This window comes from Polypterus senegalus, chromosome 1 (genome assembly GCF_016835505.1).
Source record: "Polypterus senegalus isolate Bchr_013 chromosome 1, ASM1683550v1, whole genome shotgun sequence".
Classification (NCBI taxonomy): Eukaryota; Metazoa; Chordata; class Cladistia; order Polypteriformes; family Polypteridae; genus Polypterus; species Polypterus senegalus.
Window position 1 is genome coordinate 306,626,006 of NC_053154.1, and position 14,812 is coordinate 306,640,817.

Here is a 14,812-nt window from a genome sequence, read left to right on the forward strand (position 1 = left end):
CACAGTCTTTGAGTAGAAAGTAGAAGTCACAATATTAAATGACAACTGGCTGAAAGATTCACTGTATCTGTGGCTAAGCCTGTGACCGGCGCACATACATGGCAATCCGACCTTTAACAGACACATTCCTCTCCAAATGGCTCACTTCAGAGCGTTTTATTGTATGCAGTGATTTTTGAGCACGACTTTCTACTTTTACTATGTTGAAATTCCCATTTATTGAGAAGCAGTTATGGATCTCACATCACAGTGTGTAAAGTAGTCCTTGGGATGTAAACAAGGGGTGATAAAAAACACTTAAGAATCATTCATTCACACATGCTGTAGCTTAGTCACTTCAGTGATTTTATTGCTGTCCTTTTTAAATAACCACCTCTCAAACTAGCTTGTGTGTGTGTTTTGTGCACACGTTGTGCATTGTCGCTACTCACATTGTCACTTGCCGAGCCAGCAGATGTATGTGTTTGTGCAGACAATGTAGTGACGCTTTCATCTCTTGGCCAGCTTTTTTTCTTCAAGCAGTTTAGAGGATCATGCCAAGCAGTTTGTGCATTTTACCAAATAAGACCAAAATATGCTGCACTGCAGAACTCGCAGTCAGTAAGGCTGACCTTGTACAGTCTGTGTTCAAAAACAAAGCCTTTGCAGTTCTATGGAAAGTCAAAACTGCACCTAAAATGGATCATACAGCCTTGGAAAAATGTACAATTCCTATTCATTCAAGAATGCTGAATCAGTTCTTTTCTACAGTGAATTCTTTATTTCCTATGCTTGATCTGCCCATCTTTTCCTTAAACTTGCCCTACTGGGTACTGCTGGTGTGTGGGGAGCAAAAGGCATAATGTTCCCATAAAGTAAACAGCATGAGACACGATCACACATAGGATGTTTAGAGTCACCAGTTTAGCTAATATGGAGTGGAACTGGATATAATAGTAATAGTCGTTCAAACAGCCAATTTTATTTTATATAGCATCTTACCATAACCAACACTATCTGACCAATGCAGCCTGTATTTGTTTATAGCTGGAGTACCTGCAGGTTACTATAAGTCAGTTGCTTAGGCTTACACAGAGGCTCAAATTTAAGAATTGAACACGCAGCCATATACTTTAGACTCCCAGTCCTTCTCTGAAACAGAACAAGGCATTAGGAGCAGAAAGAATGTGCAAAGAATGAGCAGGACTGGGTTTGAACCTCGATCTCTGGGGTTGTGATACAGCAGTACCAATCTGTGCACGGCTATGCTACTGTTTTTATTTCCGTACTGGCATTGACTTAGCACATACAAAGGCAAATTAAAGACTACAACACAAACTTTTTAAAAAAGATGTTATGTTGATACCTTAAATAGAAATCACAGATAAAAATATTTCTCAGAAAATATACAGAAGTAACTTTTCACAACAAGCTCAATGGCTAAGTCAGTGAATCTCATTTTCTAATATGACCTTAGTGGCTGGGAAAAGTGACAACTGCAGAAAATGCATGCAGTAAGTGTGCAAGATATAGTAAAGTAATATGTGCTAGCATTATATAGTGTCTTGCAGAGTTAGCATTACTGCAGATGTCTTCACAAAGCCATCAAAGGCCACAGATAAAAAATATCTAATGGTTATTTGTGTGTAATAAGTTACAGGTAGGAGAACAATTCATTTTTTTATTTCATACAGCATCTTTTCCCATCAGGTGCTCCAGCTGGGGTTGTTTCCTGACTTGGACCCACCACTGATGGAATAGGCTGCAGCACCTTCAACCCACAACTGAAGCAGTTCATAATCAGAACTGAACTGAATCAGAATAATGGTGACTGGTTAGATGGGTGGACCTTATACCTTGACCCAATCCCAAAGCTTATCACTGGGAACAATGAAAGGTTACAATAAGAATAGTTCAATTCATTGAGTGTGTGGGTGATATTATGTAGGCAGCAATTGCTGCCAAATAGTTTTTGACCCATCAATTCATTTTCAAAATCCTTTTACTTCAATGTAAAACCTCAGGGAGCCTAAGCCTATCCCAGTAACACAAAGATGGTAGGGGCCCTATGGAATCATAGCAGGGCACATCTGCACTGGTGAGTTTGGAGTTGCCAATTAGTGCAACCAATTAGTCTTTGGAATGCGAATGGAAACAGGAGTCCCTGAAGAAAAGCACACACACATGGGGAGAACCTGTAAACGGATGCTAACTTTGTCAGCATTGGAACACTGGGCTGTGAAACAGAAGCTCTAACCGCAGCATGGCTGCATCACCCATCCACTTTAATCAAAGGGCATGGGTCTATGTGTGCATTTGTGTATCTGTCTGGTTGCTATTGGCTTTATGCCATTTGATATGGAATTCATAAAATCAGTGCTAATGTTCGTGATGTGCCATCTGTTGGAATGAAAAATGCATTTCATTTAATTACTACATGCATTACAAAATAATTCCAATCAATGTTACACTACAAACGTTAACACGGAATACTTCCAAAAGAGAGTAACTGATGGATGGATAGATATTAGCTCATCCATCTTAATAAAAAGGCAAATATCTGCGAGACTATCAATGTATCCGTGTGTCTGTCCAGTTGCTTGGTAATTTATTTCATCATTTGCACGAAATTACCATGACGCCGATTTGTTTACTTGTGAATGGCAACATTTTGTAACATGGTTGCTATGGCATAACAATGATTGCTAGGAGCATGGGTCCAGAAGTTGCACCACGTGAAGTCTTAGGTGTTCTAATATATAAACAGAAGCTGCAAGTACATCAGTGTCCAAGATTGTCGTTATTCTCAAAATCTTTCTCACAAATGCTTAGTTTTCTGGCAGTGGTCTAAGGCTTATTGTTTTTTCACTCATATAGACTCAGATAACAGACTGCCTTGGTTTTTTTGGTTTTAACCCTTTTCCAGTTTACTAGTTACTTGTCATCTCCTGATCCATCCTCGGAAACTTTTATCTGAAGCGGCCCAGAATTCAGATTGGACAGATGAACTTCTAAATAGTTTTACACATTTAGAAATAACACTATTAGATGTATTGCCACAGTCTAAGAAGTGTTAGAGAGACGTGTGGTGTAATAATTGTCCATTACCAATAGTGCTGGGCTATTGGGCTTAGGGAACAACTCAAGAGATATTGTGCTTAAGCTGTGTCCTCTTTGGTTGTCCATACTATTAAAAGAATGAAATGCTGACAATTCTAGAGAAATAGTGCAGAGAAACCTAGACTGCACAATGAGTGTAGAGTCATGAAGAGAAATTAAAGGGCAGATAGAGATCAGGAGGGGCTCAAGGCCATGTTACAATACCATGTCACATGTCTTCAAACAGTTTTCAGTTGTTGCCTTAATTCACATACTCTTAGTGAGTCGGTGGCAGTTGTGTCCACCATTGCATATTGTGACATACCCATTAACTAAGTCTATCTGGTCTCCCCTAAAACAGGCTTGATTTTGTCTTTAGTCATAGTAGTGGCTCTGTGGCTATGAGAACTAACAAGTAATGATTCTGTCTATATAATACGCTACCGTGGCTGTCCGTTTGTCTGTCCAGAATTTTAAATAACCTGTGACTCGCAAACTGTTTGATCTATTGACCTGAAATTTGGAAAAACATATTTTACGTGATGTCTACTGTCCACTTTCGCGGTGATGATTGGCCTCCAAGGTTATTCCTCTTTTTATTTTTATTTTATTTTACGGTAGAATCAGCTCTCAGCAGCAGCCAGCAGGGCAGCCATGCAGCATATTCATGCGGGCTCCATTTTCATCCCTACCACTTTCACCGTCACTTCCCCTATCTCTTCATATTTTAAATCTTTCTTGAGGCAGATTGAAGACTTAAGTGCCAAATTAAGTGAAAAATTGAAGAAAATGTACTAAGTTATTGCAACACAAACACTGACTTAATTAGTTTTAATGTGAAAAGATGCTGACGAAAGAAGAAAAGAAGTAGGCCACTATGGTGGAGAAAAAAAGAGCTGCTCAGGAAGCAGCAAGCGCATCAACCTCTGAGCAAACGAATGTTAAACGTACAGAGAAAGAGTAGGAAAACTAGGAATGCTTAAGTCAATTGTATTCACTGCATGTTATCGTGCAGTGCGTTGTTACTGGTACTTGTATAATGCAGCAATGAAGAATGCAGATGTTGTGGACCTCAAAAACAGAAGAGAAATTCACCTGTCTTATGTCTTATGTTTCACGTTCCATGGCAGAAATGAAAAAGACCCTTTGTACAGCACCAGCTCCATCAGGCATCATATTAATGGCTGTTACAAAAATGGGCGAGCATGACTGTGCTAGAAGGGTGTTATTAAGACACTAAATGTGACGTGCCCAGCAATTATTTGTCATTTTAGTTGACAAGATTGACAACGTCAGTCAGCAAGCCTGACCATCCCCAATGACTAGAAGTCACTTTAGATAACATCCTGTGAATTAGGGAATCCAAGGAATTGTTGCTGGTCACCCCATTTAAGCTGATGCTAATAAATAGCAGAAGAAACAGGTGCACGATAATGCAAAAGAACACAAATAATAGGGAGTCATTGCCTTGGCTCAGCTTCTTAATTCAATATGGCTCAGTGGAGTGGTTTGTCTTGGAGATGCTCCATTCTGCAGCAAGCTCAGGTAAAAATGAGGCACCTCCTTCTGGGGATGTTTGTTTTTTCTAGGACTGTAACCAGAAGGGGTGTTGGGTTCAGTTGCTGTCATTGGGCACTTCTCTGTGCTTTAAATGAGAAAAGAGACAATACCTTTAGCAATAGCACACCCTTTTGTCCTGGAGTGGTATTACATCCCTCTGATAAGCCTGGAAGGTGATCCTCCAATATACAAGTCACAAGCCCTTTGAAAAGGAATAAATAAAAAGGGTGCCAGGTGTTACTTTAACACAAGACACAATAGGGTGACGAGTAATGGGCTGTGATATATTTTGGACGAAAACTCAGGGCCTATTATGGACAATGAGGGTGACTGTGGGATTGTATGTTAGGTGAGTTGAATGGGATGTGCTGTTACCTTCTTTGTGATACAGCCTGCTTTGATTCACGAAATTACAGAGGTATGTTTCTACCATGAAGCATCATCCCAAGCATATGGTCTGTATGTGTGACTCTTAGTCCATAGTCTTTGATTCTGCTTTGAGTCTTGTTTAAGTAATCTGGAAGAGATAGTAAATGACAGTATGCTATAAGTTTAAGATCTACAGTTTTTTAACCTTGGTACCTCTGCTTCTTTCCATTTCTTATAGACATGCAGACTTCAAACTAACCTGTTGTTGCATATAGTTGCCATGTACTCAATGCTCCAAATACAGGCTGGAGTGAGACTGAAAAATAAAGGAAACACAGAATTGAAAAAAATGACTTCAGACACTGTTTAGCAAATTCCAACATACAAAGTAGTTAAGCAAAAATCTACATAACTTATTAAAATCCTACAACACCTCAAAATACATTATTTGTTGCTCTACCCAGTTTTAAAGCGTGGATATGAAAGAAAATCCAAAATGGCCAGATGCCATTCTCTAAAGCCTGTTCAAAAACTTGTGCAAATGACGGCTGTCATGAAGCAGGCCAGGAGTTTGAAATGGCATTTTAAAATAGCTGCACCCATCAGAAAAAAAAAACACTGAATTATTTAGGCTTTGCCTATTGTGTCCCTGCTTGCAGCTGCTCCATCACTGCTTTGATAGCTGCAGAACAAAACACTACACACAAATACTGAAAATATCACCTGAATTTATTTACTGGATCTATTTATTTATTATCCTCTTTGTTGTGTGTGTAGGAAATCCTTTTTTTTAAACTGGAAGTTTTCTTTTCAGATTTGATTAACTTTAAAATTTAAAAACTAGCCTAATTGTTTTCTCTGCAGTCATATGGATGTAGAAATTAAGTTTCAAGGCATGTGGGGTAGTGTCTTGGGTTTGGGGCCAATGCTTAGATGACATTCCAGTGGCATTTGCACATTCTCTCCATGTCTGCAAGCCTTTTTCTCGTTGTACTTGGGTTTTCCTCCCACATTCTCAAAGACGTGCAGGTTAGATTTTCAATTATGAATTGGACACTATGTACAGTATATTTGTGTGGCTTCATCTTTAAAGCTGTTTTTGGCCTTGTGCCCTGTTCTGCCGAGATAGGCTTGTAGCTGTTGCTACCCCCAAAAACCTTGAACTGCATGAAATGGGTTTAATATATGGTATTTAAAATAATAATTTTCATTAAAATTACTTATTTAATATTTTCTATCAAAAGTAGCATATACTTTAATGTATAGTTAATATATACATTTCTCCAATATAAATTTGTTTTCATATTCTGACAGTTGAAACAATGGCAGGATATGGAAGTCAGTGAAGCGGATGTTGAATGTATCTGATTTGATGTAACATCTTTCCATGGTTTACCCATTTCTAGGGCACTTAATAAGTCTTACATTTAAATGAATCACATTGGATGCACAAAGCATCCACAAAGTGTCAACAGCAAAATTAAACAAGCAAACAATCGCATTAACAGGAGACCTTTTTATAAGGGAGATTCAAGTTAAAGTTAGAAAATGGGATTTATTACAAAATGCACTAATGACTGTAGTACCCCTCAACAGGTAATGTTTGACAATAACTCGGGTGCACAAGTGGTTGTGAGGACAAGACAAAACCTTATATTCTGCTGGAATCCAGGCACTTCCAGGCAGGTGGCGCAAGTGCATTAAGAAGGGTGGAGACTCCATTGAGACGTGATATGATCAGTTTTGTTAAGGTCTGTTCCATTTTCTAATAAATTCCAATTTCTAACTTTAGCTTGACTCACCCTCATATTTAGTGCATTTCTGTATTAAAACACCATTTCAAAGAGTTTTGCAGGCATAGAACAAAATTACATTTTTAAAATTAATTTTACAGTTGGAGCACAGCCAGTTTTAGTTACTTATTTGCCCCTTGAGATGGTGTGGAATGGTAATCATGTAGGTTACATATAATGAAGATAGATAGATAGATAGATAGATAGAACTTTATTTGCGACATATTACAGAAGTTCAATTAATAAGTAATATTATTATAATACGACAAACAACAAACCACTCACAAATACACACTAGAATGACTATAAAGTAAGAAAGAAAATGGCTGATTCGGCAGTTCCAATCTCAGCGTGGCATTATACAGATTTATTGTTGTAAGTAAGAAGGAGCTCCAGTAGTGTTTCTTGACACATTTCTGCTGAATAACTTGTTGGTTGAAAGGATGGCACTACCCACATTAAAGAAACACAGTCTCCTAAGACATCCTTAGGACATCTGCTCTGTTCTTTCTTCTGTAGTTCTCCTGTGTTACAAGACCAGTCCAGCCTGCCATTGGTGTGGTCCCCCAAGCATTTGTAACAGAACTTCCACCTCCACATCCACACCCTGAATGGTGACCAGACAGAGAGTCTCACTGTTAGGAAGTTAGCCACCAGCTCCTTTGGTTTAGCTGATGTGATCCACTAGGTGGCACACTTCCTGCTATGATGCTGATAGTTTATACGTGACAGACACTCCTTACAAACGTATTGTAGCGTCCTAGCCAGGTTGAAGCCTTTTTTGTGTGTGTGACTGTTAGGTCCGATTAAGGGTGGGTGGACTACAGCATGGAAGACTCACAACGGGGTATTGATTATTGCGATAAGGGGGGCCGGGACCGAGACCCGGGATGGGAGGAAGGGTTGGAGAAGGTGCTGGAAGGTTTGTGTTTTTTGGGGTTTTCGAGGTCGGCGTTTCTTTTCTTGACTGTTCAAGGAAAAATTTTGAGAGACTTTACTACACCTGTCTGTTCTTTTTTTATTTTGTCTTTGTTTTTCGAGCCTGGTGCAGTCGCTACTATATTTTATTTCCTTTCTTTACCACATGCATTTTACCTTTCTGAGAGGTAAATCAATATGTAATGTTCTTCATTTTCCACGTGCATCTCCCTGAGTTTAGAAAATGGATGGATTTATTATTTCACAATTACTAGTCTTGGATTTAAACCAGGCTGTTTGTTTGTGTGCATTTTTTGTTTTTGTTTATTTTGGATTACATTTGTGTATTTCCTTTTCGGGTTCTTGAGGTGAAAAAAAAGGGCAGAAAATTGTTCCTGTCTGTTATGTTTTTCCTGTTGAATCATGCTGTGAATGGCCATGCCTAAGGCCACAATACACATTCAGAAAAGTGTTTATGAAGAGCATAATGAGGATAGCCATTACTGCTCAAGACTAAAGTTATCCATGTAAAATATTACTTATAATGTAGTGCTTATTATAGTCAGTTAAAATTCTAAGGTAGTATAGTTTTATTCACACCATTATAAAGTGCTTCACAAAGTAGGTAATTCTTTTTGCAAAAGAACCCATTTAAATACCAAGGAAATCACAGGGAATCAGTCAATTTTATTTTAATTAATCATCTTTTATAAGTAGGCGGCTTTACAGTGTGGTTTCTAAAGTGCACAGGAATACAATACAGTGCTGTGTGTCCATGGGACAAAATGAAAAATGTCTGCCTCATTTTTTTCACTGGGTTTTGTAATTCTGTGGATAAGCAGTGGCTTGAGGTGGTGTCAGAAATTCTGGAGGTTTATTATTCTTTAGTCTTTAAGTCCTGAAAAATTGAAAAGACTTAGAAGACTCATATAAACAAGTCAGGACTGATTCACTGAACCGGCAACTTTTATATTTCATAGAGCACATTTAAACGTCTTCCCAAGGTAATTTATTGAGACCATACAGAGAACTACCTTCTGACTTTCAACAAGGTGAGCACTGGCAATACTGACATCTCCATTAGGGTCATACAGCATGTAGAGATTGAACACACAAGATTACACATTACAGTATAGTGTTTATAGCCACTAGAGGGCACACTCTTAACTACTGTGTCGGTAAAATGTCAGCTCCAGCAAACTGAGGAGCCTTTCTACTGGTACAAAATCAGGAAGACTCACTGCTGTTTAGAAACACTGAAAAAGAAAAATAAAGTCAATTTAAACTCAGCAGCATTAGTGAGGTAATATAATAAAGGAAAAAAATGGTGTTTACCATTTTTCATTGAGACCATAGTAATAAAAGATGCTGTTGCTGTCTTAGTGCTTATTTTCCTTATTTCTTTTGAGCTTTTCGTAAGGCTACTATTTTTTTCATTAAGCTTTACTTTTAATTCTAATTTATTTAAATTATGTTACTGATTTCACATTTTGGTAGTTATTGTTATGTGCCATCTTACCTTTTTCTTATTTCCTTTCCATTCTCCATGTCTCTAATCCACTTAATCATGTAGCACACTGAATGGGCTGAACTCACAACAAAACAGCCACTCAGTGATTTTTCACCCCGCTCCAAAAAATGAAGATAAGTGATTCACCTTATATTATCCAGTAATATCAAGGTCACTGCACCAATCAGTCCATCAGCATTTAAAATTTAAATGCTTTTAATGGTTTACACAAATCACTTTTAAACAACTCATGTTACAGTACAAAGAAAAAATAAAAAATGTAAGGTGTATATAGCTCAATCACAGATACGGTCAGTAAAAATATTAAAGTGGAATGTTTGAATAGCTAGAAAAAATGTGACCCTGCCCAAATAGTGCAGATTTTAGCTTGCACCCAAGAAGTTGTGTTATTTCATGCAAAGTGTTGATATTAAGACTTTTCTTTTTCAAAAAAATTAAATTAAAAAAAATTAACATCAGCTCAACAACAGACACATTAGGGAGAAGACTCCAGTGTTTTTATCTATCTATCTATCTATCTATCTATCTATCTATCTATCTATCTATCTATCTATCTATCTATCTATCTATCTATCTATCTATCTATCTATCTATCTATCTATCTATCTATTCAATTCCTACCATTGATGTGCTGAGTGACCTAGCTAAGTCACTTTACCTACCAGTTGGACAATATGAAATAAGAAAAAAGTAAAGTACATCGTTATGATGTTATGATGGGGTGATTAGCACTGCTGCCCCAGACATCCCATGCCCTCCTATCACTACCCTTATCACTTTGTGTTTTCAGATTACATGTTCTCCTCAAATCTGAGTGAGTGTTCTTACAGGCACTACGGTTTTCATACAATTTCCCCAAATATTTATGTTTTAGGTTAATTAGCCATGTGGAAAGTCAACTTATTCCCATTTACAGAAAACAATATACTCTGCCTTAATAAATCCCATTTTCAAAATGCAGAGCTCTGTACAGACTAATTGACAAATGTCTTTAGAAACTGAAAGATGTAGCCTGTTACATTTTTGGAATACTGGGGTAAGTCTAGCAATTGCTGCTTCATTTGGTAAATGACTTGGATGGCAGGGGTAAAGCTAATTGATGTGGTTATTTAGTGTTTGAGTTAGCTCTAAATGTGAAAATGACTGAGTAATCAATCCTGGTTAAACGAACAACAGATGTACCGTGTCATTTCAGGGTCTTTTAAATATGGTTAAGCAGATGTAGCTTTAAAAAACAGCTCAGTGGTCTCTTAATGAGTTTAAATTCTAGCTGCATCTAATGTTTGTACATTTTTATGTAGTGCTTTCACAAATCAGTTTACCAAGTAATCCATCTTTACTTTATGTAGTTTCTTTATTACTTAGAGGCGCTATAAAGTGTTTTATAAAGCAATCCATCTTTGTTTTATTTCATCAAGAGAGGTTTTACAAGGCATCTAGCCTTCACTTTAAAGTGCATTAATTTTGTGTACTAGCACAGACAAATCCAGCCTCACTTTAAATATATAATTTATTAGTCAGGAGTATAATGAAGTGCTTTACAAGGCAATCCATCTTTATCTTATTTAATACCTTTCAGTGTGAGCACTATTTCATACAGTAATGCCAATCTTCGCCTTACCCAGTTTTGACAGGCACATTGGCATGGGTACAAAATTGCTTTTTATATCATTATTGTACACTGTGTCTCTGGCTCTCGTTTTTTGGCACTGTGTTATTTTTAATGTTCTTTAAGTCTACTACAGCAAAGTGAATTTCCCCTTGTGGATCAATACACAATACAGTACAGTTTATCTATCTATCTATCTATCTATATTTTCTTATTTCTAGAGAGGTTCCATTGTGTGGCACATTTATTGACATTTATAACATGCTGCTCTGTCACCAAACTAAAGTTGGCCTTAAAACACTCACGGTTTTGGGTGCTCTGAAAAAAAGAAACACTTGCAGCTTTCTATGTAAGTAAACAACATCAACTAGCTCAAAGAGATGGAACAGGGATGTACTTTAAGGGCAACAGTACAAACAGCATTACAAACAGTATTAATCTTGTTGATTGCCAGATCATGGACATGACAGAACAGGCTTTTTATAGTACATTTTGTACAGAGCCTTATTTCACACTACTTTAATAAGCAGTCTATCTAAATTTTATATAGAAGACTTCATAGTGAGCCATTCATCTTCCTTTCATATATCAGCCAGTCTTACACGACAGTGTAGGTCATCTCCTTTATCACATGTTGCAAAAAAAATCATAATTGAAACCACTTTATTAACCAGTATATCTTGATTTTATAAAACACCTTCCATACTCGGGCATTCTTCTTCCTCCTTATATATCAATCGATCAATCAGTCTTAGTTTTTATGCAGACTCTTCAATTCTACCCGGGGGAGTAAATGATAACTTTTTCAAAGTTATTGTCTGTTTTTACATGCATTTTTATTACTCTTTAGTTTATTTATTTATTTTTTGTATCAGTGTACTGCTACTGGATTATGTGAATTTCCCCTTGGGATTAATAAAGTATCTATCTATCTATAACAACAACAACAACATTTATTTATATAGCACATTTTCATACAAAAAATGTAGCTCAAAGTGCTTTACATAATGAAGAATAGAAAAATAAAAGACACAGTAAGAAAATAAAATAAGTCAACATTAATTAACATAGAATAAGAGTAAGGTCCGATGGCCAGGGTGGACAGAAAAAACAAAAAAAAAATTAAATTTGCAGGGATTCCAGAACATGAGATCGCCCAGTCCCCTCTGGGCAATCTACCTAACATAAATGAAACGGTCCTCTTTGTAATTAGGGTTCTCACGGAGGACTTGATGATGATGGTCACGTGGATGGTCATCTATCTATCTATCTAGTTTTTATACAGTGTTCACAATAGAATCACAAGAAGGAAAGCACACAGGAATGCAAAGCAATTTGAAGGTCATTCACTATCATGCTAAATTACAGGAAATCAACTAACACTATAAAATCTGAAAGAATGCAGATGTAGATTGATGGAAAACATTGTTAGAAAGTACATCAGGGTCAGTTGGAAAATAAAGTAAATGCACAGCATCACTGCAAAGTGTGTCAATCCACAAAATCTTCTTTTGCATGCAAATGTTTATGGTATGCTAAAAGAAGGCACTGTGAAATAATCCATCCATGGCGGTACAGTGGTTAATGCAGTCACCTCATCAGTATCCTGTGTTTGAATTCCATGGCTAATTGTTGTCAGTGTGGAGTTTGCATGTTCTACCCATGTCCTTGAGGTTTTCCTCCCACATTCCCAAACACATGCAGGTGAAGTTAATTGGTGATTCTAAATTGGGCGTGGGTATGTGATCCCTGTAATGAACTGGTGCCCAGTACTTAGCTCATTCCTACTTTGTTGCCAGTGCTTGTTACCTGGCCCCACATGACCCTGCATTAGATGAAGTGGATTGGAGAACGTATGTATATGTATGAGTTATGTAAGTGTTTAATTGACAACGTGGTCAAAATATAAATAATAGAGCAGCTGATCCTTGTGTTACATTACACTTTTCATTGTAAGTCATTTACCCTTCCTACATTTTGTAACTTTCATAATCAACGCTGTAAAAGACAAATCTTCTACCCATCTACAAACATGACAATACTGGCAGAAGTAATAATATGTGCTTTGGATACAGTTTGTGTATATAACACTAAACATATCAAGTCATCCATTAATGTTTTATTTTGGGCCTTTGGTTGAGAGTCACAATAGCTTTCATATAGCAGGTTTCACAGTGAACAATCCGTGTTCCTTTTCATAAGATGAAATGTTACAGATTGAGCTGGCAGTTTCAGGATGTAATGTGTAAGAATATGGACTTGAAGTTTAGGTCAATGGAGCTTTATGGAAGAATCAAGACACAGAAAAAGCATACGTGACAGGGCACTACAAAATTGAAGGATCACATTTGATTCAATACCACTTAGACTGAATCAAGCAGCGCTTGAGAAGAACGTACATTTTATGCAACTCTAAACTAAACTCTAAGATTATAATGGCAGGCTTCAGGTGGGGGCTGCTTTCTCTAATAAACCTCTTTAACAAGTTTTTTCCTTAGTGACTCATGGTGCCAGATATGGCGATGTGCTGCATGTTTTTCCTCACAGGTATTTCTTATATAATATTTTTATTGTATTTTGTCAGCTGTTTTGGAAAAAGTCAGAATTTCATTATACTAAATACACTGAGAATAAACTTGACTTAATTTAATTTAGTGCTCTTACTGTATCCCAAAGACACAGAGGTAGGTGGGAATGGTAACTCTCTATAGACTATGTTCCAATAACTGTGGATGTGTGTGTGGATAGTGTTTTGTTCAGGGCTTTTTCCTGGCCCTGCCATGTGCCTGTGGCCTTTAAGGGAAGACTGAAATTAAACTAAGTACTCAATGGTTGGATGGATGCATTCTTGATCATCACTGCTGCTGGCCTAACTTCATTGACTGAAATTTTTAATCTTTTTTTTTCTTTTTATTTCTCTTTTTCAGTGATCCTGTACAACTCCAGCTTCTTCACAACCAGGTATTGCTTGAGCAACAACAAGAGAGTGGGACACACTCACAGATGAACCCTTCATTCACCATGAGTGTAGGGCCAGTTAACTCTGGCCCTGCTGCCTTTCAGCAACCTCCCACCTCACCCCCCAGCAGTGGCCTCCCACAGACCTTCAACTATGCAAGGCCAAAGCAGTTTATTGCTGCCCAGAGTGCCACAATAGTTACCAGTCTGCCCTCGACTGAATCCCCAGTCCTGTCACCGAATCTCATGCCCCCAGTGTCACAGACTTCAAGGAATGAAACCTTCTACATAGGATCCCCCTCCTCAGGATTCTCCCAGCCCAGGGTGCTGCAGTCTCCCACCAGTCCCACTAGATTTGTCAGCTCCCCTCCGCCCGCTCCATCAGTGTTCTCTCCTTTCACTATACGACCTCAGTCCCCCTTGCAGGCTGCCTCTCCCACTCTCAGCAGCTCAACACCAAGCCCTATCCAGGATCCTGTGGCCTTTCTCAGTTCTGTTCTGCCATCTCTTCCAACATCCCCACCAACAAATGCCATGGGGCTTCCCCGGAGTGCTCCTGCTGTGTAAGTTGTTTTGTTCCTTTTTATTTTTTTTCAAGTAGATTTAATGTTATGAAAATGATGACGAAGATGGTGAGATGCATTACAGTTTCCATCACGGTAACAGAAAACTACAGTTAATGTAGTGATTTTTTAGACCAAACAATATCAACTTCTGTATGGTTCAGTTTTGGATTTTATTTAATTTCCTTTATCCATTAAGCAAATAAATAGTATAAAGATGACAAAAAGCATAAAAGAGTTTCACACCAGGCACGTCTACAAACCCCATGGGGATAGTAAATTTAATCAAGATTTTACTTGTAGGACCTCACAAGTTGCATCCCCAAAAGTATTAGATAGCGGTGTTCATTTTGGCTACTTGTGTCATATGTTGTAGTTTAGGATACAATGGGAAGGTTCATATGAAAACTGGGATATAATACTGTATGTCAAT

At 37.7% G+C, this 14,812-nt stretch overlaps 1 protein-coding gene across 5 annotated transcripts in view; it reads left to right on the plus strand.

Annotated features, from left to right (window-relative positions):
• Positions 1-14,812, plus strand: part of mypn (myopalladin) — a 357,752-nt gene that overhangs the window by 268,017 nt on the left and 74,923 nt on the right. For all 5 annotated transcript variants that reach the window (XM_039735149.1, XM_039735165.1, XM_039735157.1 and 2 more), the window contains one exon: positions 13,786-14,379. In XM_039735149.1, the coding sequence (XP_039591083.1) occupies positions 13,786-14,379 (594 nt within the window). The remainder of the gene's footprint in view (positions 1-13,785; positions 14,380-14,812) is intronic.